At 38.1% G+C, this 25,404-nt stretch overlaps 1 protein-coding gene across 1 annotated transcript in view; it reads right to left on the bottom strand.

The window, feature by feature from the left end:
• PRMT7 (protein arginine methyltransferase 7) overlaps window positions 1–25,404 on the bottom strand; it is a 467,255-nt gene that overhangs the window by 281,036 nt on the left and 160,815 nt on the right. The window contains exon 7 of the mRNA XM_089446420.1: window positions 18,641–18,915. Within this exon, the coding sequence (XP_089302546.1) occupies window positions 18,641–18,915 (275 nt within the window). The remainder of the gene's footprint in view (window positions 1–18,640; window positions 18,916–25,404) is intronic.

Raw genomic sequence — 25,404 nt, 5'->3', positions numbered from 1 at the left:
TCAGATTATGGGCAATGTAGAGTGTCCAAAAGATGTGGTCATAACTCCCCTCAATAATTAAACCTACAACTTTGCAAACTGGTGCATTATCAGCGAAAACTTGCACCACCCTGTTAAGTCCTATTTGCTCAATATATTTTATTATAACATCAGCAATAAACTGTGCATCTTTCACCTCTCCTGAGCAGTCTTCCACCTTTAAAAACATTGCTCCTTTTGGTGAAGTGGAAATGATATTTATCAATGGCCTATGCCTTGTATCTGTCCATCCATCTGAGACTATGCTAACCCCATAGCTACTCTAGGAAGAACGAATCAGTGATAAGGTATCCTCCACAAGTTCCTTCTCATTTTTGAGAAGTTTTCTGTCTTTCTCATAGTTGGGCCCCTTGTACCCTGTGGGAGCTTTATTAACTACCCTTATCATATCTTTCCAGTAAGGAGAGTGAACAACATTGAATGGGATACCACATGCATAGATGCACCTATCCACTTTGGAATCAGCTTCTTCTCTCGCTTGCACATTCAACAATTTAGCAATTTTGTTATCTTGAACTGAAGCGGATGCCCCTCTAGTAGTTTTGGATGGTGGTTGTTCTTGTTGTTGAGTGGCTCTCCTCTTCCTTGCTTCAACCACAATCCATGGCTCAATGTTTGGAGGAGCTTGAGGAGTAGCTTGAGTAAGCTCTCCATGCCTTCTTTTAAGTCCATCTACCTCATCTTGCTCTCTTTGATATTCCCTCCTTGCCTCTGGGTCTGTTCTTTTTGTGCAACCTGCAATCCCCTGTCCTCCTCCATGCAAAAGTGTTCATTAGTGATTGTCATTGATGTCAACCCAAGCAGTACCAGGGGCTACCCCGATCTTGCATGGGCATTTGGACTTGACAACTTACTATATTCTAAGTCAAGGATCTTCTAAATGGATTCTACACGTCGAGATGTTTCAGTTGATATATGGCACGCCACGTAATTCTTCACGGTTTGAGAGATATTCATGTTTGAAGTTAGTAACCCCAGTGAGTGGGCTAAAACCCTACGGGGTTGTGGCATGGCACTCATAATTGGTTGTGGTCATTGAATAGTCAATAATTAATAATAAAAAATTGCTCCTAAAATCCCTCCAACATTCACTTGTTGAGGACCCTCTCAACTCAAGACATTCATATAAATAATGACCCTCATATCCTCCTCTAGTAGGGATTTTGTGGCTTCAAACAGGCCATCGTGGCATTTTCGCTATAACTTTTTTTCTGCGAAGCTTCAGAAGCTGAAATTAAAACCCATTTGAGCTTAAATCTTGATGAAGCTCGTGACCGAATGTCAGATCTTGGTTCACTATATTTTTGGAGATATGATCTAAGGAAGTTAGGGTTTTTGCAGGCTCCCGAATTCCATGTCAAACAAGTGACATTGGGAAAATCGTCATAACTTTGTCTCTGAGCATTAGATTCAAATTTCATAAATAGTCACAGAATGAGGACAGATTATAATTTGTTGAGTAGCGTTTTCAGCATCTAAGGTTGCAACAGTGACACGTGGCACTTCGTACAAGTTCGCTCTACTGAATCAGTCTATAATCAAGTCATCGTGGGAGATTGGGCATAACTCTTTCTTGAAGAATCCAATCTTGATCAGACCTGTGGGGTTGGAAAGAGGACTTAGAGGGTTACCACATGACGAAATTTCAGACCCTAGAGATCCGAAATTACATAAATACAACAGATTCAATATCGAGCTCCTAGAAGGCAAGAAAAAGCATGCATTCAAGGATCACAGCAGTAAGGACCACACATCAATAGTCAAGGGTAAGTCTCCTACAGCAAGGTATGTATGATTAGTGTTTACATTTGAATTTTCAATATCATCTCTGGCATATGTTTTTGCAGGACAACGTAAGTATATACAGGGTCTCGGTTATATCTCTATGACTCTATATCTCACAGTTAGTTTTTCGGATGTCCTATTCTTGATACTACACATTTGATGCTACACCAAGTTTGCTAAATGTATATGATGTTGTAAGTTCATGTTACTTGTCTTGTCATATTTGATAGAATGGTCTCGGTTGTTGTACTTAGAACTTGGTCCATCACAAGTCTAGGGTCTATCATCAGTTTTTATTGTATATATCTTTAGTTCAATTTTGGATATAGCCTTGCATAGAGTCCAGGCCTATATCAAGAGTTGGAGCCTTTGTCTACTGTTGCAACAAGTCAACAACAAAAGTGACAAGCACACTTTAAGTACACATTGTAATTTTAATTTGTATTTATTCATTATTATGCACTTACATGTGTTTTGCAGGAAGAGGTAAGTTGAAGGGTATTTTGTTTTGTTTTGGGATTGGTTTCGCCAGGCAAAATTTGCATGCAGGTAGAAGAAGATTCAAGTACAACTTCAAGCAAGAATTCAAGAGCAGAAGTATCAAATCAAAGGAAGCATTGCAACGGGACATCCTTTGAAGACATGACAACCATCTATATATTGTGAAGAAGTGTCAAGGCCAAGAGTCATCATTGTAAAGTTGTAAAAGTGTCATCATTGGAAGAGTCATTCTGCCTAGAGTCGAAGAGGCAGTGTTGGGAGGTATAGGAGTCACTGTTGGGATGATGTCATGGTTGGGTTGCAGGTCATAGAGTGATTGGGTATTTGGTCAAGTACACGAAAATCATTGTACATCTTATTGTATCGTGGATTGTTGTCCCTAGTTTGGGAATCCACACTCTTGTCTCATTTCAGTCATTTTAGGGTGGCAGGGAGGTGCTAGGTTGGTGCATGAAGTCGCCTACATGTTGGAGCCTATGAACACTTCAGGGTAGTAGGTTGGTCTAGGATGTTGCGGCATCCATTCAGTTGACTACTGAAGAAACCAGGACGTTGGGGCATCCTTCCAATGGGAGCTGAAGAAGAATGCTTTTCTAGAATTATAGGAAGTTGTTGCTTTCATTTCAGTTGAGGCTAAATATTAAAGAATTGATTAGAAAAGCATTCAATGGTTTTTAACCCGGAGGGGGTTTTCCACCTAAAATTCTTATATCTACTATGTTCTTTTATTTACTGTTATTACTGCATAAACACTAATAATAATTATAGATTAACTAATGCTCTTAAAAGATATAAAAGTGCTAATTGCTAAGAAACACTGATTCACCCCCCTCTCAGTATTTCCAACAATTGGTATCAGAGCTTGGTTCCTTCAATAATAGCTTAACCGTTGGAAGTCAGTTTTCAGAGCATAGAGATGGGAAATTCAAAGAAGTAGGTTACAAGGATTTCAAAGGAAGGTACAGGTACAACAAAATCTGAAGAAAGTGAGTATTGTGTACCAACCCCTGATTTTGATGCAGATAATTACTAGATATGGGAATCCAGGATGGAAGTACATTTGCAAGCACATGGAGTATGGGAATCAATTGTTTCTGGAGACACATCTACCGACAAAGCTAAAAGGTACAATTCAAAGGCCATGAATGTAATTTTGAATGTTTTGCCAAATTCTGTGAAAACAAAAGTTGGTCAATGTTCAATAGCTAAAGCTCTTTGGGAAAAGCTTCATAATCTCTATTCAACAAAGCAATCAGGTCAAGATGTTATTGAAAATTCGGATCCTTCTGATTATGATGAAGAAATGGGAGAAATGAGTAAAACAGAGTTTCAAAATCAAGTGATCAAGGTGATAAAGGAACTCAAAAGTCAAAAGGAAAAGACAAGACTTTTGGAAGTAGAATTGAAGACAACAAAAGAACTCATCAAAGAAAATGAAGAGTCTGAGAAGATGATTAGTAGTCTTAGAACTCAATTGGAAGAAATCAAGAATACAGCGACACGAGACCTCAAGAGAGAAGTCCAACAGAAGCAATAGTAACTTGACACAGCGTTTGCAGAGATTAGCAGGATCACACAACAGATGCAGGAAGCAGAAATTGAAAGGAAGGAATCTGATCAAAGATACATATCCATTGTTGACAAAAAGCAAAAGGAATTAGAAACATCTTCAGTAGAAATAAGCAGGCTCAGGATTGAAAATGAGAAGCAGAAGGTGTTGGAATTTCTAAGTCTGACACATTAGAAACCCTTCATGCACTTTACTGATTTATTCCTACCTACTTGTTATGTTAATTAACAAGTTATTTACCATGTAAATACTGGAAATAAATACAAGTACATGCTCAACATCTTACAGATCATCAACTGAAGGAAACAGAGACAAGCACACAAGTGACACCGTTGTTTTTGGACTAATGTCCTCGGAAAAACCCAATGCGGGAAAATCGGTGCAGCTATCTGAGGGTTTGATTTATTAAGCAGTTTCAGAATACAATCTGGGTGCCAAATCCGGCTCACCCAACAGAGAAAAATCTCGGCAGTAGTACCTCTCTACTCGGAAGCAAATATTCCGGCTGAAACCCCAGATAAACACTCTGGCAGCTCCAATCTGCCCCACGAAACCCCAGCGTCAGCCTCTAGGGACTGCATCAGCCTCTCTCTGGCCCAGCGTTAGCCCAACGTCACTCTGGCTTGGCCTACGTCAGCCTCTGGAGGCACTGCGTCAATCCTCTGGCCCTCTGTGTCACCCACGCTGGCCCTTTGAGGCACTACGCAGCTCCTGGCTGCCTCTGCGTGAACCCTGGCTGGCTCTATGTGAACCCTTGGCTGCTTCTGCGTCCCCTTCTCCGACAACTGCGCTAATCCTCCCGATGCTATCTCTGCCTCTCTGCTTCTGTATTCACTGCTCCTAAGCTGCAACTCTGATCACTTTCTCAACTTTCTCAGCAAACCCAGCCCCAGAAAGTCGAAATCTTGATCTCTTGGTGTGTTCTCCAAGTGACCCTCAAGCCTGCTTATATACTTTTCTCGTTGACAAATCAACAGTCGAGATTAAGTCCCTAATCAACAGCTAAGATTAACTCTGGCTTGATCCATGACTTTTGGACCCTTCTAACACAGTTTTATATTAATACACATTAATATTTTATTTTCCCTAAGTTTAGACTTAGGGACTCCATTAAAAATATTAATTATTTTAATATCTCCCAAACTGTTTAGAATCTGCCCAAACCATTTCTGGGTATTGGAGATCTCGTGTGCTTTAGCCTCTCCACCAATTTTCATGGTTAGAGCACATCCGATGCTGCCCCAAATCAACACTCCCTCTTAGCGAGGACTATGCTCTAGCAATACTCCTCACTCAGTATCACCCTAATCATCCGGCATTGGTCCCTATACTAATGCTAGGCCTGCTACCCATCATGTTCGGAATTTCAAACAACACCATTTCAACCCTAACAAGTTAGGGTTTTCATGATCATATCAAAACCCCAAACATGACATCATTAACCAAAACTTCAAATATCATTTCCCAATAACCCTTAGCGGTTTTAGGGTTTCAATCATTGACATTAGCATACCCTTAGGTTAGGGTTTTTCCAGAGAACCTATCTACGGTTCTATAAGATTAGTTAAGAATATGAGGAGAGTAGATTTATCAAGTGATGAATCACCCAAAACAAGAATCATTAAGATTCAATATAACTAGACATAACGATGTTAGTAATAAACTGTCAAAAGAATGAACATTTATTATAAAGAAATCAATGTTTTGTAGTTTTGAGGCATACCTCTATTTATTGACAAACCTCGTCTTGGGAGACCTTCTTCCATGCTCCTTGAGGATACAACAGATTTTTTCCTAATCAAGACAATAGAGGGAGAACAACGATTAGTATTAATATAATCAAAACTTAAAAAAGTACATGAAAACAGAAATTGAAGAGAAATGAGATACTTATATTTGGGAGATGTTGGGGGCTCCCTCCAAAGCTTGAGCGATACCTATAAACTTATAAAAACAAAAGAAAATGTCTTTTCCAAAAATATGTTAAAACCTATAAATTCTAAAACATCAAAAATACAAAATAGAATATCTAAGACTAGAAGTAAAGGACTTAGTAATGTAAGTCCCTTATATCAAATTCTTCAGGTTTGGCTTTCTTTAGGTCTTCTTCTTCAGCAAGATTTGCTTGATCTCTTTCTCTTTTCTTGTTTCTTGGATTGTCAGGACAGTCACTCCTGTAGTGACCCTTCTTATGACATTGATAGCATTCTACTTTGGACATGTCAACCTTCCACCTTGGTCTTTTCTTGAATTTTCCTCTGTGTTGAGCAGCATAGGCATTCGACACTCCTTCAAGGTTTGCAACTAATGAAATTCTTAATTCTTCTTGACTGCAAGCGGTCCATAATCCTTCAAACATGGGAGCTTCCTTCCAACTATTGAGACCTGCAGCAAATGCACCCCAAGTAGGTGGTAATCCTAGTATAGCAGTGATCACAAGTTCTTTGTCTAAAACTATTTCATCTATGGCCAAAAGGTCATCTCTGATTCTTGCTATCTTCACAAAGAAGGAGGCCACTGTATCTTCTTTAGTCATCTTTGTGGTTCTTAGTTCATTCTTCAGGCTTGCAACTTGACCAATGTTCTTAATAGTAAATAACTTTGATAATGTTTCATATATTTCTTGAGCATGGTCAATGTTGGCTATAAATGCGACAAGATTGTCCTTTATTCCTTCTACCATTAGGTTCATGGCTATCAATTCCAAATCTCTGAACTTAGCTTTATCAGCATCACTAGAGTCTTCTGAAGGTTTCTTTACATTTCCTTTCACTACGTCTAGAACCTTGTTCTTTTCAGAGATGAGGTCAATCCTCTTCTTCCAAGATCTGTAATTTGAGGCTCCATCAAGATTGTTTTCACCCTTGATTGTGTTAGACATCTTTCTTGAAAATAGTAGACTTCTTCCTTGAAATAATCTAGTTGAGTGATTTCTTGATCAAGTGCTTGAGACTACCTTTAGATTCTTTTCTTCGCCAAAGCTCTGATTCCATGTTAGAAAATCAGAAAGATTTTCTTATACTTCATGATTACTTGTGATATTCTTGACTTCATATTAGTTTTCCTTCATATCTTCTTTCTTTTAATTCATTAAGCAATTACCAAAGCAAAAGCACATAAAACAGTAGACACCAAATATATGCACTATGCCAAGGAAAAACCCCCCTTGAGGGGAAAACCCAATCAAAAATCTCTTCCTTCCAAAAGTATTCTTTGAGACTCTTCACCCTAGACAAAGACAAGACCTTCCCTCAACACCAAGTCAGCCTTCCAGAACTTCGACCTCTTTTCTAGCAACTTCGACTATGTAGCAACTTTCGGCATCAGGCAGCTTCCGGCATCAGTGAAACTTGGAAGACTTCGATCTCCCATACTAGGGCACAAAACAGAGAGAGAGAGAGGCACCAAAATTTTGTTCTTCTTCTTCTTCTTAGACTCCACCCAACTCGCACTTACTTTGGCTTCCTTAGACCCACTTCGTCCTACTTCGCACTTCTCCAACTTCTCTTGAGATATTGAACTTGCTTGAGATGAGACACTCCAAATTAATTCGACTTGCTTCATTTATAGGCTTCAAGGGAGGTCGAATAAGCGTCCTTAGGCCGACTTGATCTCTTCTAGGCCGACTTGGTGTGGAGGATACATAAATTATATTTGACTCAATACTAAACCTTTTTACACAATTCAAAAGCCCAAGAAGGGTCTCTTTGAATATACAATGACCCTTGTTGTCGCGCAGATTGACACGACAACGCTCAGACCGGGGGCTGTCACTCTGATCCCCGATCCCTCCGTTTAAGCCTGTCTCCCTCGGCTAAGGGGATAGACCCTACTGAAAAATGATGAAAACCAACTGTGAACCAGTTGGGTGGGAGACACGAGACACGATATGATAAGCACTAAAAGGATTTGATTAATTTAGCAAACCAGTGCCTTAAGAGATTGTTGTTAAAACGATTACTTGTTAGACGATATAGAAACATAAACCGTGAACAGCAATCATTTGTCATCACAAGATATCAGCTAAACACACAATGCTCTTAGAATGACCAAAAAGATATCCAGCAACTGAGAATTTTGAAAAGATGAATGCTTTAAACCACCACGAGAATCATAAATCATTAACCAGATATCATATTAGTATCCAGACTTGAAAATTTAAATCTCAACATAAAAGATGTAACATGATAATTCCCTGAGGAAAACAACTGAATCTGGCAAAAATTTCCACGATGCTTTTTTTATACTTTTTCGAATTTATTTTTTTTTTAAAGAGAAAAAATTAAAAATAAAATCCAAATTTAAATGAACTAAGCTAAAATTTATTTAAAATAAAACTAAATAAAAATGAATTAAACTAAAGTAGAAAATTGAATTATTTACAAAAGAAAAAAACTATACTTGAAATCAAAATTTGAAAAAAAACTAAAGCTTAATTCTATTCACCTTTTTTATTTTTTTATTTTTTCATGACTTTATATTAAATAAAAAAAATCTAAAGAAGAAACTATTTAAAACACTATTAAAATCTAAAGAAATACGAAACTATTCTAACCTACGTCTAACCCTTTTCACATTATATTTAAAATACAATTTAAAAAATCTAAAGTAAATAAAAAATCGAAACTATAATGAAAACCTAATCTAAATAGCTAAAGTAACCAAAACGTAAGCGCATAAACGAATGTAACAATCCACTGTGCATAACGTGATACCCTACGGCGACTGAGAAGGCGGAATCGTGAACCATAAAGAATTTCTGTGCGATGACGGCTCAGGTAAAAATGAATCGGCCTGAAGCACACGCCAGACAAACTGCGATGATATACTGAATCGTAACCCTTGCGATGTGAGAAATGTGATCAGATCTTAGGTAAAAACAAAATTCGCACTTCATGCAGCGGAAAATAATATGAAACGTTTTGGATTTTCCCTCGTTTGTTGACTGGCAAGCTGCACGCGGGTCTGCAATGCTTGACGGAATGAAACGGAATGAACAGCAGCGAGATATCACGCGGAGGGCAAAGATTTCGATGGCGCGAGGCAGCGGATGGCTTTGGACACAATGTATAGATTTGCTGGCGAGGTAAATGAAATATTTGCAGGGTTTCAGGTATAATCTCTTGGCTGCGGTAAATAAAAGACTGAATGAAACGAGCCACTGGATGAGAATGCGAATTAAACAAACGCCACCGTAAATATATGCTACCCACGCACTGCAAATTTATGATAAACCAAGCCAGACTACAGATTTGCAAGAGTTGATAAATGCCAAGATCCAAAAATCGTGACCCCGGCTCAGATTTTAAACACAAAAAAATTTTAACGCAGGCAGAGGCAACGATAACACTGTAGACGGTAAGAAAAATATACGAATCGGATTTCAGATTTTACCTGTTACGCAAAAAATTTATTACCTTTTACCGCGCGTGAATGAGACTTGATGCCGTGCGTGACAAATTTTGGATTGAAACCACTGTTTGTGTGCTTTTCCCTTAATGCATTCAGCAGTTTCTTTTGATGGCAGGTAAAAATGATTCCTCTTGTATACGCAGAGAGAACCTTCCTCTGTTGACAGGAATTGCTCAGCCAATGCACCGATATATGAATGGATCGCCCCAAAAATTTCGCCCAGGATTAATGTATACTTTGCAGCCTGTGCAAAACCCTTGCTACCGAAAAGCTAATCAGAAATTAACCTAAAAACCCTAAACCCTAATGAAGACTGGGTATAAAGAAAAATTTTGAAACCCCAAAAAGGAAACTGATTAATTTACAGATTTTTTGCCCCTTAACAGCCAGATTCAGCAATAAGCACAACAATATTTTAAAGAATAAAAATTTAAGGTTTTCACTGTGAAGAACTTCAGAAAATCTCTCATGCAAATCAGAAAAATAAACTGAATGATAGACCCAGGGTCAAATCCAACTGGGCTCAGCAAAAAATGCTTGCGGGAGTTGGCTGGTTCAGCCGAGAACTTCCCTTAACGCCCACCAATCTTCTCCAGTAAGGGTTTTCTGCATAGCTCAAAACAACCATCAGTAAAGAGGGCAAAAATGCTGCTAGATCTCAAAAAGTAATGGAGATACTTGCCATTACTTCAGAAACCCTAACAGCACTCAAACCCTAGCAAGTGAACAAAATACCTGTGCTCACAATACTCTACAATAAGCTATTATTAATGGCTGAAAATAAAATATGCAGAAAATTAAACAATCTCACAGCATTTCCAGAGAGTAACACCAGCAAGATTTGGACCCCAAAGTCTTCTTTTATTAACCAGAAAACAGATTACAAGAGAGCTTCTTCAGTACCAGACTCACAGATCCAATTGATCTGAACTGACCCCTAGCACCCTACTTAAAGGAAATGATCCCAACGGCTAGTTCGAGTGATCCATGTCGAAATGATCTCGACCGTCGATGAGGATCAAGACATCTCTTAATCTCATCCGTCGATTTATTAAAAAATGATATTTTGCATGCATTCACTTAAAATATTATTATTTTATTATTTAGGGTTTTTGCTTTATTTTATAATTTTTTTATTATTTTTTATTTATTTAATTTTTTAATTTTTATTTATTTTATTATTTTATTATTTTATTTATTTTCTTAAATGGATCATCGAACTAAGCCTTTGGAAACATCACCTAGGACCTAGGACTTAGGACTCATGAGGGGATTAAAACATTTTCTAACCCTCAAGACACATTACATCATGACTTTTACAATTTACATCTCAAGGGGACAAACCCACTTAATACAGACCCTCATAAACCCCCCAGTTCTGCAACACAACTATAATCTAGCAGATTAACACACTAAGATTCTTCTAAAGTTCTAATGACAAAATGCATCACGGCTTTGGGGTCAGGTTGAAGGAAAACTCTGCCGATCATGGATCGGTGAGACGAAAAACCTTCCGGGATGTAGATTACCACTAGAAAGTTAGGTCCACCTAGGCAATTTACATATACGACTCATATCTGCTAAGATTATTTACAATTCATACATGCAGACTGGGTTTACAATTAAAATGATTAAGCTGCTGATGACTGCAGGATGGCACGGACACGTCGATCAGGGGCTACCCCTTTCTGCCAAGAAAAGGGGGTGTACTGCATGGGTAGTTGACCGGTAGTGGTCAACAACCCTATAAACTCAAAATAAATCCTAGAATTCCTCAATGGGGACTTTGACCTAAAACATGATGACCCAAGCATGAAACCCATGCTTTAATAAGTCATTGTCACAATAATTAAAATTATTTTCTTTATTCTTTTGACAAGTACATTACATGATGACTCAAATACATTAATGAAGACTGAACCTAGTTACATTTTCTAACGAAGGGCAAGGAAGTGGTCAACAATTTCGATAGGGTGACGGAACACACAGAACTATCGGCGTGTCAAGGTGCAGTGGCAAGGGTGTCGACGGCACAGGGGGAAAGATAGATGGCTCGAGCAAGGCTGACAACGGAAAGTCGGGGGTGACGGCTTGCTTCGACAGTGGGGCAGCACTAGCAGATCGTTGAAACTTGACAGTATTAATGTGGTCATTGTGCAGAGTTGTGGGTGGCCATGTGAGCTTGGTGGCGACCTGGCATCGTGACTTAATAGGTAAATTGTGTATATATATATATATAAGATTTTTTTATTTTTTGTTTTTTATATATATAATATTTTTTAATTATTTTTTTATACCTTTTTTTAAATTAAATTTTTTTATATCTTTTAATATATCTTCTTTTGTAATAAATAGTCCTTTTTTATGTAATATATAATTTTTTATATGTTTTTTTCTATTTTCTTTAATTAATTTTTTTCTTTTTTTCCCTGATCTTTTTTGTATAGGAGTTTTATTTTTTTTATGGCCAAAGGCCAACTAATGAATTGGAGAAGCTCCAAACTCTTGTAGCGAAACGCTTGACCACGATGACAACTACGTTGACAAATATTTTAATGGCCAATGGTCGGGGTCGGAAAACGTGGCTCTGATATAAATGTAATGAACAAAGTTCGTATACTCAGAGTGTTGGAAAATCAGAAAGGCAGTAAAGATTTTCTTGATCTTGATAATTACTTGTGATGTTTCTTATTATTACGATTCTTTATATCTTCTTTCTTTAGTTCATCAAGCAATTACCAAAAGTAGCAGCACATAAAACAATGGACATAAGATGTAGGCACATGCCAAGGCAAAACCCCCCTTGAGGGGAAAACCCAGTCAAAGTAATTCTTCCTTTCAATAGTATTCTTTGAGACTCTTCACCCTAGACCAAGACTAGACCTTCCCTCCACACCAAGTCAGCCTCCAGAAGATTGACCTCTTCCCAGCAACTTCGACTATGTAGCAACTTGCAGCAACTAACAACTTCCGGTAGTAGTCCAACTTGGAAGACTTCGATCTCCCAATCCAGAGCACGAAACAGAGAGAGACCACCACCAAAATTTCGATTATTCTTGACTCCTTAGACTCACCCAAACTCACATTCATTTCGGCTTCCCGACAACAAACTTTCCTAGCTACCCACTTTGCACTCTGCCCAGCGACAGGATTTTCACACTTTTGCCCAGTAGAGAGAATTCGAACTTGATGAGAAGTGGTGCTTCAAATGAATTCGATGTCCTTCCTTTTATAGGCTACTTGTGGATTTGAATAGGTTCCTTAGGCTGATTTGATCTTCTCTTAGGCTGACATGGTGTGGAGGTTCCATAATTCATATTTGACTCAATACTAAACCTTTTTACATGATTCAAAAACCCAAGAAGGGTCTCTTTAAATGTACAATAATTTTGTAGACTCAAAATAAATCCTAGAAGTCCTCAATTGGGACTTTGACCTAAAACATGGCGACCCAAGCATGAAACCCATGCTTTAATAAGTCACAATAATAATAATAATAATAATTATTTTCTTTATTCTTTTGACAAGTACATTATTGAAGACCAAACATAGTTACTTTTTCCAATGCTCCCTCTTAACTAGGGAGGTATTCATAATGTACATGTACAATGGAAGATCTCAAACTATATGAACCATGAAGAACTTTAGGCACCGCAATGCGATGGACTAGATTCCTGACCAGGGCAATCTATTCAACTAGCCACTCAATAATTTAGGCACTGCAATGCCATGGACTAGATTCCTGACCAAGGCAATCTATCCAAGTGGGTCTAAGATGGACTCAAGCTTTTAGCCCCTCTAGGTACCATTAGGCTTACTTGCTAATCATCAACCCAAAATTCCAGGTTTGTATCCAAAACAGATCTCTTTGATCAACACCACCTTTCCAACTTCTAGACATCAACACAATGTGCTGGCCAGAAGTCCTCTGAGGCAATGCTTCACTCACAAAGCCTCAACACCCCTTGATCCAGTAGATCAAGAATAACCAATCTCGCCCAATCAAACTAATTGGTAACTAGCATGCTATCAAAATCCTTCGAGGGATTCACCTATACAAACACAACCCCAATTAATAATATACTTTCACATGTACATATTCAAGTACAAACCTCCGAGGTCTTACAGACAACAGATGTTGCTTCTCAACTTTCCATAGTAGGACTATCAACTGAATCTTTGACAAAAGATTCCTCAATCATACATTATTCTTCCTACTTCATATGCAACAACATATTCTTCAATCGAATTCTGCTTTCCTTCTATTAGCAGCACCTTAAAATGCATTCTCCAATTTCCTTCTCCTACTCATGGCCCTCACTAAAACTTACAGTTGTTAGTCCTGGTCTAGTGCATGACACATGAAGTAGAGAATCATAAACAGAAAGGATTTAATCATTCCTATACAAGGAATATTCTCAACCATCCTCTTATCCTAGGGAGATTCCTTCCATTCGAGCTCCCTCTTAACCTAGGGAGTTCTACTTCTTTTCGTCATCGGAGAATCTTTCGTGGCTTCCAACCATTTCATACGAGTTATTATCATCTGCATCATGCTTGTCACGTCGAGCATCTTCACCAAGTTGAAGATTGTGTACCAGCACAGCCTTCTTGTCACATTGAGCATCTTCACTAAGTTGAAGATTGTGTATCTGCATAGCTTAGATAGCAAGTACAACCAAATCTATAGAAGCATGATGTTAGCCATATCAAAAAACATGGAAGCATTTCAACTTTATTCATATCAGATACCCAAACTCATTTTCAAACAAGAGACATATACTCTTTTAACATCTTGCCAGGGACATTGTTATACACCCTAGACTCCTTCAATAAAAACATTCATTCCATCTAGGGTTTCAATGTGTCGTCCAAAGGTATGACATACCTTACTATAACATATAGCAAACCCTAGAAACAATTCAGACAAATATATATCTATAAAGTATCTAATAACCTTTCGGAATACGTGTTAGACTTTTCACTAGGGATTCATATAAATCCTAGATTTCATACAAACAAATCAATCAAAGTCAATCACAACTTAGTCATTAACCTGACCAGCTCCCACTATGGTTAGTTCCAAACCCCTAGATTTTTCAATCAACCATCAATCAATCACTAACATGACCAGCTACTACTAGGGTTAGTTGCAAGCCGTGGATATTCGGGCAATCATCAATCTCAACCAAAAATTATAATTCCAACAATCTCTTTACAAATCTCAAATTATCATATAGTCAACACTCATCAGAGATTTCTACTTTGACTAAGGTTCAACTCCAAAACCCTAGAATTCCACAATCTCATCAATCATTAAATACATATATCTCAGATTGTTATATCACACATACTAGACAATTTTAACATCACTAGGGTTTAGCTATAACACCCTAGATTTCCAGATATCATCATCCTAGAATCTCAAATAAGGACTTCCATTAAATCCTAAGACTCATGACCATCAATGACTAGGTTAGCACACATATCTAGGAATTCATAACCATACATAAGCATATCATATCTCCAATAACATAAATACATCTTGATCTGGACCAACCTAGGACTTCAACCAAAAGGACATATCTATATATATGCCTAGATTTTGTCATCATGAAAAATACATTTCATATCATGTGTTAGTCAAACCCAACTTCACAACAATATCAAATAAGAGTTGGACACACAATTATACTAGGGTTTGATCAGACAAACACACTCATACCAAGGAAAACATTTATAAGACAATGTAAGGGTCTTGCTCATACATTCCACCAAACCCAAATGAGCTAGGGTTCCAAAGTAGAAACATAGCAAAACCTACATTACCAAAATCCCAAACATGACATCATCAATAAAAACTTTAACTAGCATTTCATAATATCCCTAATCAGATTTTAGAGATTCACAAGAGCATACCCTTCGGTTAGGGTTTTCCAGAACCTGTCTAGGGTTCTACATAGTCAATCAAGAATATGAAAGGGGTGGGTAGATTTATCAAGAGATGAATCACCCAAACAAGAATCACTAAGATTCAATACAGCTAGTCATAACAGAGTTAGTAATAGATCATCAAATGAATAATCCTTTCAATCAATGTATTCAAAGCATACCTTTGTTTCTTGACTAACCTTGTCTTGAGAGATCCTCCTCCTTTTAGATGTTTTTCCCTTGTCTTGAGAAATCCTCCTCCTTTCAGATGTTTTCCCTTGTCTAGATAACAGAGGGAGAGAAGCGATTAGTATTTAATATAATCAAATCTAAATGGGTACATGAACCTAAAACTAAAAAGACATGAAATACTTATCTTCACAAAGAAAGTTGTCACAGTATCTTCTTTAGTTAGCTTCGTAGTCTTTAGCTCATTCTTGAAAACTTGCTATTTGACCAATATTCTTAATAGTGAACAGTTTCGACAACGCTTCATACACCTCCTAACCATGATCGATGTTAGCTATGAATGGGACAAGATTGTCGTTTATCCCTTATACCATCAAAGTCATAGCCACCAATTCTAAATCCCTGGATTTCGCTTTGTCGGCATCACTGGCATCTTCTATAGGCTTCTTTACAATACCTTTTACCAAATCCAGCACCTTATTCTTCTCAAGGATTAGGTCAATCCTCTTCTTCCAGGATCTGAAGTTAAATGCTCCTTCAAGTTTGTTCTCACCCTTGATTGAGTTAGATAGATTCCTTGAAAATAATAGACTCCTTCCCTGAGATAGTGCCTTTGAATGAATCTGCCTTTTTCTTCCTTCTTCAACAAAGCTTTGATTCCATGTTGGAAAGTCAGAAAAGCAGTAAAGATTTTCTTGATCTTGATAATTACTTGTGATGTTTCTTATTATTACGATTCTTTGTACCTTCTTTCTTTAGTTCATCAAGCAATTACCAAAAGCAGCAGCACATAAAACAATGGACACAAGATGTAGGCACATGCCAAGGCAAAACCCCCCTCGAGGGGAAAACCCAGTCAAAGTAATTCTTCCTTTCAATAGTATTCTTTGAGACTCTTCACCCTAGACCAAGACCAGACCTTCCCTCCACACCAAGTTAGCCTCCAGAAGATTGACCTCTTCCCAACAACTTCCACTATGCAACAACTAACAGCTTCCGACAGCAGCCCAACTTGGAAGACTTCGATCTCCCAATACAGCGCACAAAACAAAGAGAGACCACCACCAAAATTTCAATTTTCCTTAACTCCTTAGACTCACCCAAACTCGCATTCACTTCGACTTCCCGGCAACAGACTTTCCCAGCTACCCACTTCGCACTTCTGCCCAGCAACAGGATTTTCACACTTCTGACTAGTGGAGAGAATTTGAACTTGATGAGAAGTGATGCTTCAAATGAATTTGATGTCCTTCCTTTCATAGGCTTCTTGTGGGGTCAAATAGGGTCCTAAGGCCAACTTGATCTTCTCTTAGGCCGACATGGTGTGGAGGTTCCATAATTCATGTTTGACTCAATACTAATCCTTTTTACATGATTCAAAAACCCAAGAAGGGTCTCTTTAAATGTACAATAATTTTGTACACTCAAAATAAATCCTAGAAGTCCTCAATGGAGACTTTGACCTAAAACATGGTGACCCAAGCATGAAACCCATGCTTTAATAAGTCATAATAATAATTATTATTATTATTATTTTCTTCATTCTTTTGACAAGTACATTACATAATGACTCAAGTACATTATTAAAGACCGAACATAGTTACTTCTCCAACACAGAGGAATGCTCTGATACCAATGTAACAAACAAAGTTCCTACACGCAACAATAGTCTTCAAAATACTTCGAAGACAAAGATATCCATTGTAGGACAAGTAATTGTATATTGAATATTACATAAAAGAATTGATGAGATATGATTACAATGAGGGTGAGGGCCTGCTTATATACCCTAGGCAGATACCTCTTCACCAATGGTCATGTCCTTAAGGACATACCTCTTTATTAACTAATTACTAGTTAAGTAATCATTATTTATTATTATTATTAATGTTTATATTATTTGTATTATTTTATATATATATTATTCATAACACTCATTAAATGGAAGAACCTACCAGTGGAAGAGGTGACACAGGAAGATGAGTTATTCATGCAGAAACACCAGAAGTTACTAAAGTGTTGAGAACAACACTTGTTTGAAGGGGTGGGTCATGTTGAACATAAAACCCCTTATTAAGCCCTAGATATGAGTTATTACATTTTTAGTGCTATAGTAGTAGGTCAGCCGAAACCTTTCATTATAATTATACCCTTTGTCTTATATATATATAGATAGATAGATAGATAGACCTAATCTTAGGCTCATCTCATCTTTTCTTGTACATTGTATTCATCGCAAAGGAGGTTCCCCCGTCAAAGTGAATTGTATTTATTGATTTTTTATCATTTTAGTGTTGTTTGCTTCATAACAAAACTCCTAAAGGGAATGGTCAGATTTGTACTTTTTATATTCTCTTGATTTCAAGAATCGCATTCTTGAAATTTTTTGCATTTCTTGAAAGTCATCTTTTTCAAGACCAGATCATAATTTTGGATCCACTTTATCGAGATATGCATGTGCTTCAAATTTGAGGCCAATCAGGAAACTTAGTATTTTGGGCAAATTCTATTTTTTTAAATTACTATTTTTACAAAGTTGGTCCAATTGGCAGTATCATTACTATTTCAAGAACCAAGTAGTGATAGTTTCCCGTGGTTTGAATTTTAGTTGATTCTAGCATATCTAATTTTGGCAAGGTAGTAACATTTTTGGATATCCAATACGGCATACAGCACTGGTGTGAACTTTCAAGCCATACCAAGGTGGTTGGATTTTCAGGGTACAGATATATTTTGTAGCCACTAGAGAGTACTTGGTAGGTCCCACATCAGTGTGTTACTAACTTACTATGTCTAGAGAAACAAGGGCATGAATTTAGCAGGCGAATATATTAAATAGGCTATGTATTTCAGTCTTCAGAAGGAAAAATACTCTGCATCGATAAAAATCACCTTAATACAGGGGATATGCAATCTTCTGAAACAAGCATAGCTAAGAGTGTAAGAAAAATCCATTAGTGAGGTCGAACATTATTTCATTTGTGAAGCATTCAACAAGAATAGTAGCATTTTCCACGCAAGCATAAGTCATTTCCATGTTCCCTCAAACATCTATACAGCATATGCCCGATTCAATGAATAATAATTTACCAAAAAAGAGAAATGTCTATACTCCCATATTACACTTAGAACTTTCTTTCATTGCTATTTTAACTTTTTCATTACTTTTCAATTTCAATTTAAAAGGTAAACAAGTTCCCATGTAAAACTCACACATTGTCTTCCAACAGCCATCATGGCTGACCTCCAACCTTTATCTCCCAATATAGCAATTCTTTCAGGTGTTACAAACAGATTAAGATCTCCACTACTCATATTTCTCAAATGCTCTTGATTTGTAGGAACATTTTTTCTCCAAACATCATAGTGAATTCTAACTGCATCATGAACTGCTTGCACAATGATTTCTTCATCGGCAGACACACTTAAACCACTGCCAGGAATAAACCAGACGCATTGCTTCCAATGGTTGCACCATTGTAAACCACCTAATGGAGGAAAAAAATCAGTCCATGTCATTAAAAAATACAATCCCTCTCTCTCTCTCTCTCTCACACACACACAATAGAAAGGCAAAGAAAAGCTCCAGCCTGGCACTCAACCAACCCCCAAGTGGTCGAGTCCAATATTATCATGTTAGTTTTTTTATGCTAGCTTCCTTGCATTTATTTATTGAATCATATCCCATATTTCTCACACAAATGCATAAACATACACACAGCAAGCAAGCAAGAAAAAGCTCCAGTCTAGCATTAACCAAGCAGTTCAGAGTATATTATAGTTTTAATTCATTTTCCCAACATTTCACACACTTTCTCATTTATTGTGTACTTCTCCATTTTAAGAACACAACTGAACACTTCTCAGTTTTAAGTATAAATCAACAACAAAAGACCAAACAGGCCATAACTCTGACATTATTAAGAGATTTTACCTGTAAGTTTTTAGGCCATAACTTCAACATATGATGTTAGAAGTAAATTATATGAAACATGACTTTTAGTCCCATAAAAGGATCTATGCGCAGACACAGAGAATTGATTATGGCTGTCATATCACCAGATATAACCTCTACTTATTGCAGTATATTTTTATCTATATAATTCTACTTTTGAAATAGAACAATTCTGTATGTTTCTATTTATTATTCTCCCCTTAGAAACATAGTTTTGAAAACTGGCCAGGTTGAACTGGAAATTTGAGATAAGGAGCCCTAATTGACCTTCGCTAGCCTCTCCAAGGGCAGCAACTAAGTTAATAAGGATTTATATTTCAAATTTGCAAAGGAGACAAAGTTTCAAGGTCTTTCAACCTAAGAGTTGCCTCTAGGAACATTCACCCAATCCCTTAAAGAGCAACGCGTGCATTAAATCAATTATTCAAGGTCCTAGAAGAAATTCGCATTACATTAACCCATACAAGAATAATGATAACAATATACATGCATTTGACAAGTAAGATAGCAAGAATAGCATTAAAAGTTCACTTACATGAGAGAGAGAGTATATCCATTCATCAACTTCACATTAGAAAGAAGCTCCAAAGACAATAGCGAAATCCAAACATCATAGTGCATCAAGAAAACTCCAAAAAGTTATAAAAATCCAACTAAGTCAGGGACTTCCATGTACCACCCGACCATAGATTGGGTTGAACCAAATCTCTCTTTCAACCAATCACTTGTGCACCATATTCCAAGCATGAATGTGGGATCTCATGAAACAAATCAAAAGAAACCAAACTAGGGCTTCTAGAGGCCAAACCACCTCAACCCTCAACTAGTGATTTCACCTCACGATTGGACATCACTAACCATCACTAGATCGATCTTTACCCAAGTTGTCCAGGGCTCCAGAGCGTTTGTTCCAACGACAAGTGAGAAAGTCTCTCAAGAGATACTAATCCAATCCAACTAATAATAAGAGGAATGAATGAGCCTCTCATCTATTTATATCCTTCCTAAAGAATTTGATTTACCTAATTAGGCCTAATTAAGCCCCAAATAATAAAATAATGTGCAACAATAACATTCTTTGGTAACAAGCCCACCAAGATAGCTCAAAATACAAAGATAAGCCTCTCAAGAGGGCAAAAAAGTAAACATGATCAGTCGTTGGGCCATTGAGAAGGCTTAGTGGAGTCCGAAGTGTGCCAATGTGAAAAATAGCCTCCAAACATAGTGATCAAGAGGGGTGGCCCCTTGATATTCAAACAAATCAACTGGACTGCCCTCAACTAGGTGTGGGGGCACAATGACATCCTCATGGGTCTCCAAGAGGATAAATAATGCTTGCATACCATTTGTAAAGGTCAGAATGATGATATAAGCCCTCCCTTTGTCTCCCATGGTGAGACACATCCTCATCTGGTCCATGGAACATCTACCAAGTGTATGGTACAAGTGTGGAGTCGGTTGGGCATGGTGATCTAGGTGCATCATCCTCATCCAAAAGATTGAACATGAGAAATCAATGAATGGTGTTAGCGATCCATGAAGTGCTCTCTGCTATGGTGGAGGCCCATGGCTCTCAACGATCACCCTACAAGTCCCAACGTGACCCTTTGAAGGGCTTGGATCTCGTATAGGTTGAACAAACCCCAAATGGAGACCCACCTGCAATCCTCCATAAGATCCAATGCGTCTCCTTGCCCTCCAATACAACAAATCATTAGAGTAATCAAGTAAGAGAGTTTACAAATCACGGAATCAAATGGGCACTTCATGGTGGCATGCCCTTCCATAACAGGTTTTGGCATGTACAAGTGTCTCCAAGCTCTATAAGGGGGGTTAACCAAGGAACCTATTAGGTGGTTTCAACCTTTAAAGGGGGTGACATGTCCATGGTACATACGTTAAGTGGTAGGTGACATGTGATAAAATGATGGAATGGAGTGGGGACCAGGGGAAGGCTCTAAGCCACATGCCATGGTACAAAGGCAGTTATAATAGGGGAAGCCCACACTTGGGTACAAGAGTATAGTAGGGAGTGTTGACCCTGCTGCCTACACCTACCTACAAGTCAGTGAGAAAAGCCTTCAACCCCACAAGGTGTGGTTGGTGGCAGGGAACTCAGAGAAGGGGTTGTCACACTAAATCCCTTCTCTCTCCGTTTAAGCTATCTCCTAGGTTAGCTAAGGGGGGTGGTCCCTAATGAAAAGTTAAGTTAAAAAGAGATGTGAGTTTCTAGGAGAATTGTTAGAGTTAAATAGATTATTTCTTTAAGATTTATAAGCAAAAACTGATATGAGCAATAACCATCATAAGATAAGCATGAAATACATGAACAACCAATGCCTTCCAAGTATTTGCTCTTTAATAAATGAAATTGTATTTTGCTTAAAACAAAAGTAGAATGCTTCAAAAATTGAAAGCAAAGCAATCCTGAAATGGAGACAAAGATGACATGAAATAGTCAAAATGATAATCTACAATTAGTGTACAAGAACTAGATCAAGACATGCAAGTAGAACTCCATACTTGTCTAGTTAAAACAATGCTCTAGGTAGCAAATAAAATCCTTGAAAGCACAAGATATTGATCAAGAAAAATATTTAATTTTAATTTATGTGATCTTAATAAGCTAGAGGAAAGGAAACTCCCTCTTTCAAAATCGTTTGATGAGATCCTTGAGGCAAACCGATTGGGTCCTTCTATTCTTGATCTTGGGAGTTAGTTCGTCTATTGGAGAGCTACCCCACACCCAAGTAAATCCTTCAACCAAATCTAAAGATCTCTCCACACTTGGAAAAAGATGTCAGCAATCATAAGGGATTAGATTATACAGTGGAGGAGAAGGCTAGAGATTTCACCAAAAATCTTCTAGTGCTCCTCTTCCCAGAGTATTTCTCTAACCCAAAAAACCATACAAGATAGCTTGCATATGCTAATCCAAACAATTGGCAAAATGATAACTAGCATAATCCAACATACATGTAGAATGTCAAGCACAACAATTGAAATAACATCACCTCAAGAAATGGAAGGAGAACACCAACACAATAGTACCCCAAAGTCTCTTTTATTATATGAAAGATGAATATAAAATCCAGCAGAGTCTCCGCAAGCCCAACAACTTGTTCTCTATCATACAAATGAGAGCTCAAGACTCATATAAATAAGAAAATGGGAGATGATCCCAAGGAAAATTCCAATGACAAGTGGAGATGGATTGGCAATCCCAATGTAGAAAATCAAATCATAAGTGGCAAGATGATTGGTTGTAGGTATTCCCATACTGCTCGTACGTACTTCACTTGTGTATCAACATGCTAGTTCAACTGCTGGTCAAGTGTAGACTTAACGGAAGAGTGTGGTAGACAAACTTCCTCAAAAATATGTGTTGGCTGCCACCACAGGCAGCATATATCCTTTTCCCATGTGCAAATCTATTGAGCCTGCCATGTGCAATCGAGTGGATAAGAAGGGGAGACACACTCCCAATGAATCTTCAACAACAAACCATGCTCTGCCACCTCTAACAAACTGTTGTTCATAATCTCCGTAGGCTGTTGTTTGACTGCGGTTAACTGTGTGTTAATTTGCTGTGTATCATTCTTTTAGCTGGCAATGACATATCCCTGCAATGAACGCATTGGTTGATAAGTACGTGAGTGGGAGACAAGTGAGAGTAAGTGGGGGACAAGAACTGTCCCATGTGGCAGTTCTGTCCCCACTTAAACTTTTCCAAATCCGTTACATTTTAAAACTGATTTTTGAAGCCTTTTTGCTAATTCATGGACTTCCAACACTAATCGATGACTTGGCTGATTTGTCCCCCACTACTTGTGGGCCTCATGTGGTTGCCATGTCATATATTTTGTCCCCCTTTAAGCTTTTAATGTGCACCACATATTTTCAACATGTTAAAAAACTTTTTCGTTGTGCCTTATGAACTCATGGTTGGACCATTTGACTTGCCACTTGGAACTTTGACTTTGACTTGTGCTTTTGACTTGAGTTGTGGCTTCATGTGGTGGGCCCCACATAATTACCACATCATGTCATTTGGTTGACTTTCTTTGACTTCGAAAAAATTTAGAAATTTTTCCAATTATTGATTTTTTTCATTTTTTCTCATTTTTTGCCATTGTCACTAGGAAAATCGACTTTTAAGGGACTATAAGTCATTTTTTGACCCTCAAAATGGGTCCTAGGATAACGTTGGGTCTCTGAAGATGAATTTCGAGTAGTCACTGCCCCAGACATTTCCTAAGGCCACTTATTTACATCATTACATAGAAAATAATTAAAAAATCTCATTTTGCAGGAAATTTTTAATTATTAAAAAATCCTACTTAGACCTAGCCAAATTCCATGAAATTTTTTGTGTGATCTAGTATAGTAATATACATCGACTCTAGACACTAAGATGTGTTAGGGGCTCAACCTTGAAACCGTCACCCCGGCTTTGGGGTAAAAAATGAGTGAAACAACCCAGAAAATTATTTGCCTCTGAAAAAAAAAAAGATAATTAACCGGATAAAAAAACACTCCAAGGTGTACTCGTTTGTTAATCAAGTCCCAACATCCTAGGCTTGTTACAGACTCAAAAACTCATCATTACTAGTATCACTTATTACAATTCCCCATAGGGTGTGGAATCTGGGTACAAAAAAGATGATGAGAAGATAGAAGTAGAGTTAAAAAACTCTATTGACTGATGATATCTGATGGTACAAGTGTCCTATGGATCATCCTTGGGCATGGAGTCTTCATATAATCATCAAGTGCCACTCTAGTGGTCAACAGGGAGCAATCGTGGTACATGAGTTACCCAGGCCTTTATTTTTCCACCCTTCTTCATATGCCTTTTGCCTTTGACTGATTTTTCTTCATAACTACTCAGGGCTCCAAGGGATAAAAGCATGATGTATGGGACACAACAGTAGATACCCCCTTCAAGGTAGGGTGGTTCATTGCTCAACAAGGGTTGGGACAATCATGGGTTCCTAAATGTGGAGGGGGCTCATCTAGGGCCCATAGGAATGAGGATGATGGCCATAGATAAGGGGTAGAACTCATGTTTGGCTTTTGTCCATGTGCTAAATTTGTATGTCTCGACCATCTTTTGCATTTTGTGGTCCATTTCCTGTTGAGAGTGGCCAAATTATGCTTTTTTTTTTCTTTTTCGCTGCATCAACCTCTGAGGCACTGTTTGAGGCCCTACCCAAGGTGTGGGCAAGGGGAGAGGTATGTTAACCCTTTGTGGACCCAGTGGACAAATGTGGACCCAGATGAGAAAGGTGATAAATGGGGTTAAACTGAGCAGAGGGGAGTGATGTATATGGTGTTAGGTAGTGGGACCGCGCAACCAAAATTAGGATTTTCCATGTGGTGCCAACCCTAAAGCTATTAGTCAGTAAAGGAGATCCCACGGGACTAAGATACAAGGCTAACAACCTAATCGGGCAGAGGAGACAAGAGTATAGACCTAGCCCACTCTTTCTGCCGAATCCCCCCACCAATCCATGCCCATTAGTGTCCAGGATAAGTAAACAAAATTGCTCAACTACACCAATGAAAAGCCATACCTTCGGGGTTGGGAAGCCCACCTTAAAACATACGATCATAAGAGATGGGCGAGGGACCACATCGCTGCCTCAGGTGGTGGAGATAGTGGCACATCAAGCTATTAGGTGGCTGCAAGCGGTTGTTGGTTGTTGGCTAAGGATTGTTACCGCTCAAAGTAGCAGGGGTCCTAAGAGGGGATCCTGTAGAACAACTATTGGGTCAAGTGGCAACAATGGAGCAATATCCCACTGTCACCTCAGCGAAAGCTCCTTTCTCTTTACAGACTTTCATCGATGGGAGGAGACATGGTATAAGAGGAATCACAAGGATGAACAGATCAAGGTTACTTGAGAGCAGGAGCGACATTTTCAAAACCTCCCAGTTCGAGAGCGAATCGGGGAGCGAATTTTTATATAATATATATATATATATATTTATATTTTGATGCATATCTGTCAACAAAAGC

The sequence above is a fragment of the Pinus tabuliformis genome, chromosome X (assembly GCF_031772625.1).
Source record: "Pinus tabuliformis cultivar Carrire ecotype Pingquan chromosome X, CPIR1, whole genome shotgun sequence".
NCBI classification, from domain to species: Eukaryota; Viridiplantae; Streptophyta; class Pinopsida; order Pinales; family Pinaceae; genus Pinus; species Pinus tabuliformis.
Note: the sequence above shows the minus strand (reverse complement) of the source record. Positions and strands in the feature narration are given on the sequence as shown.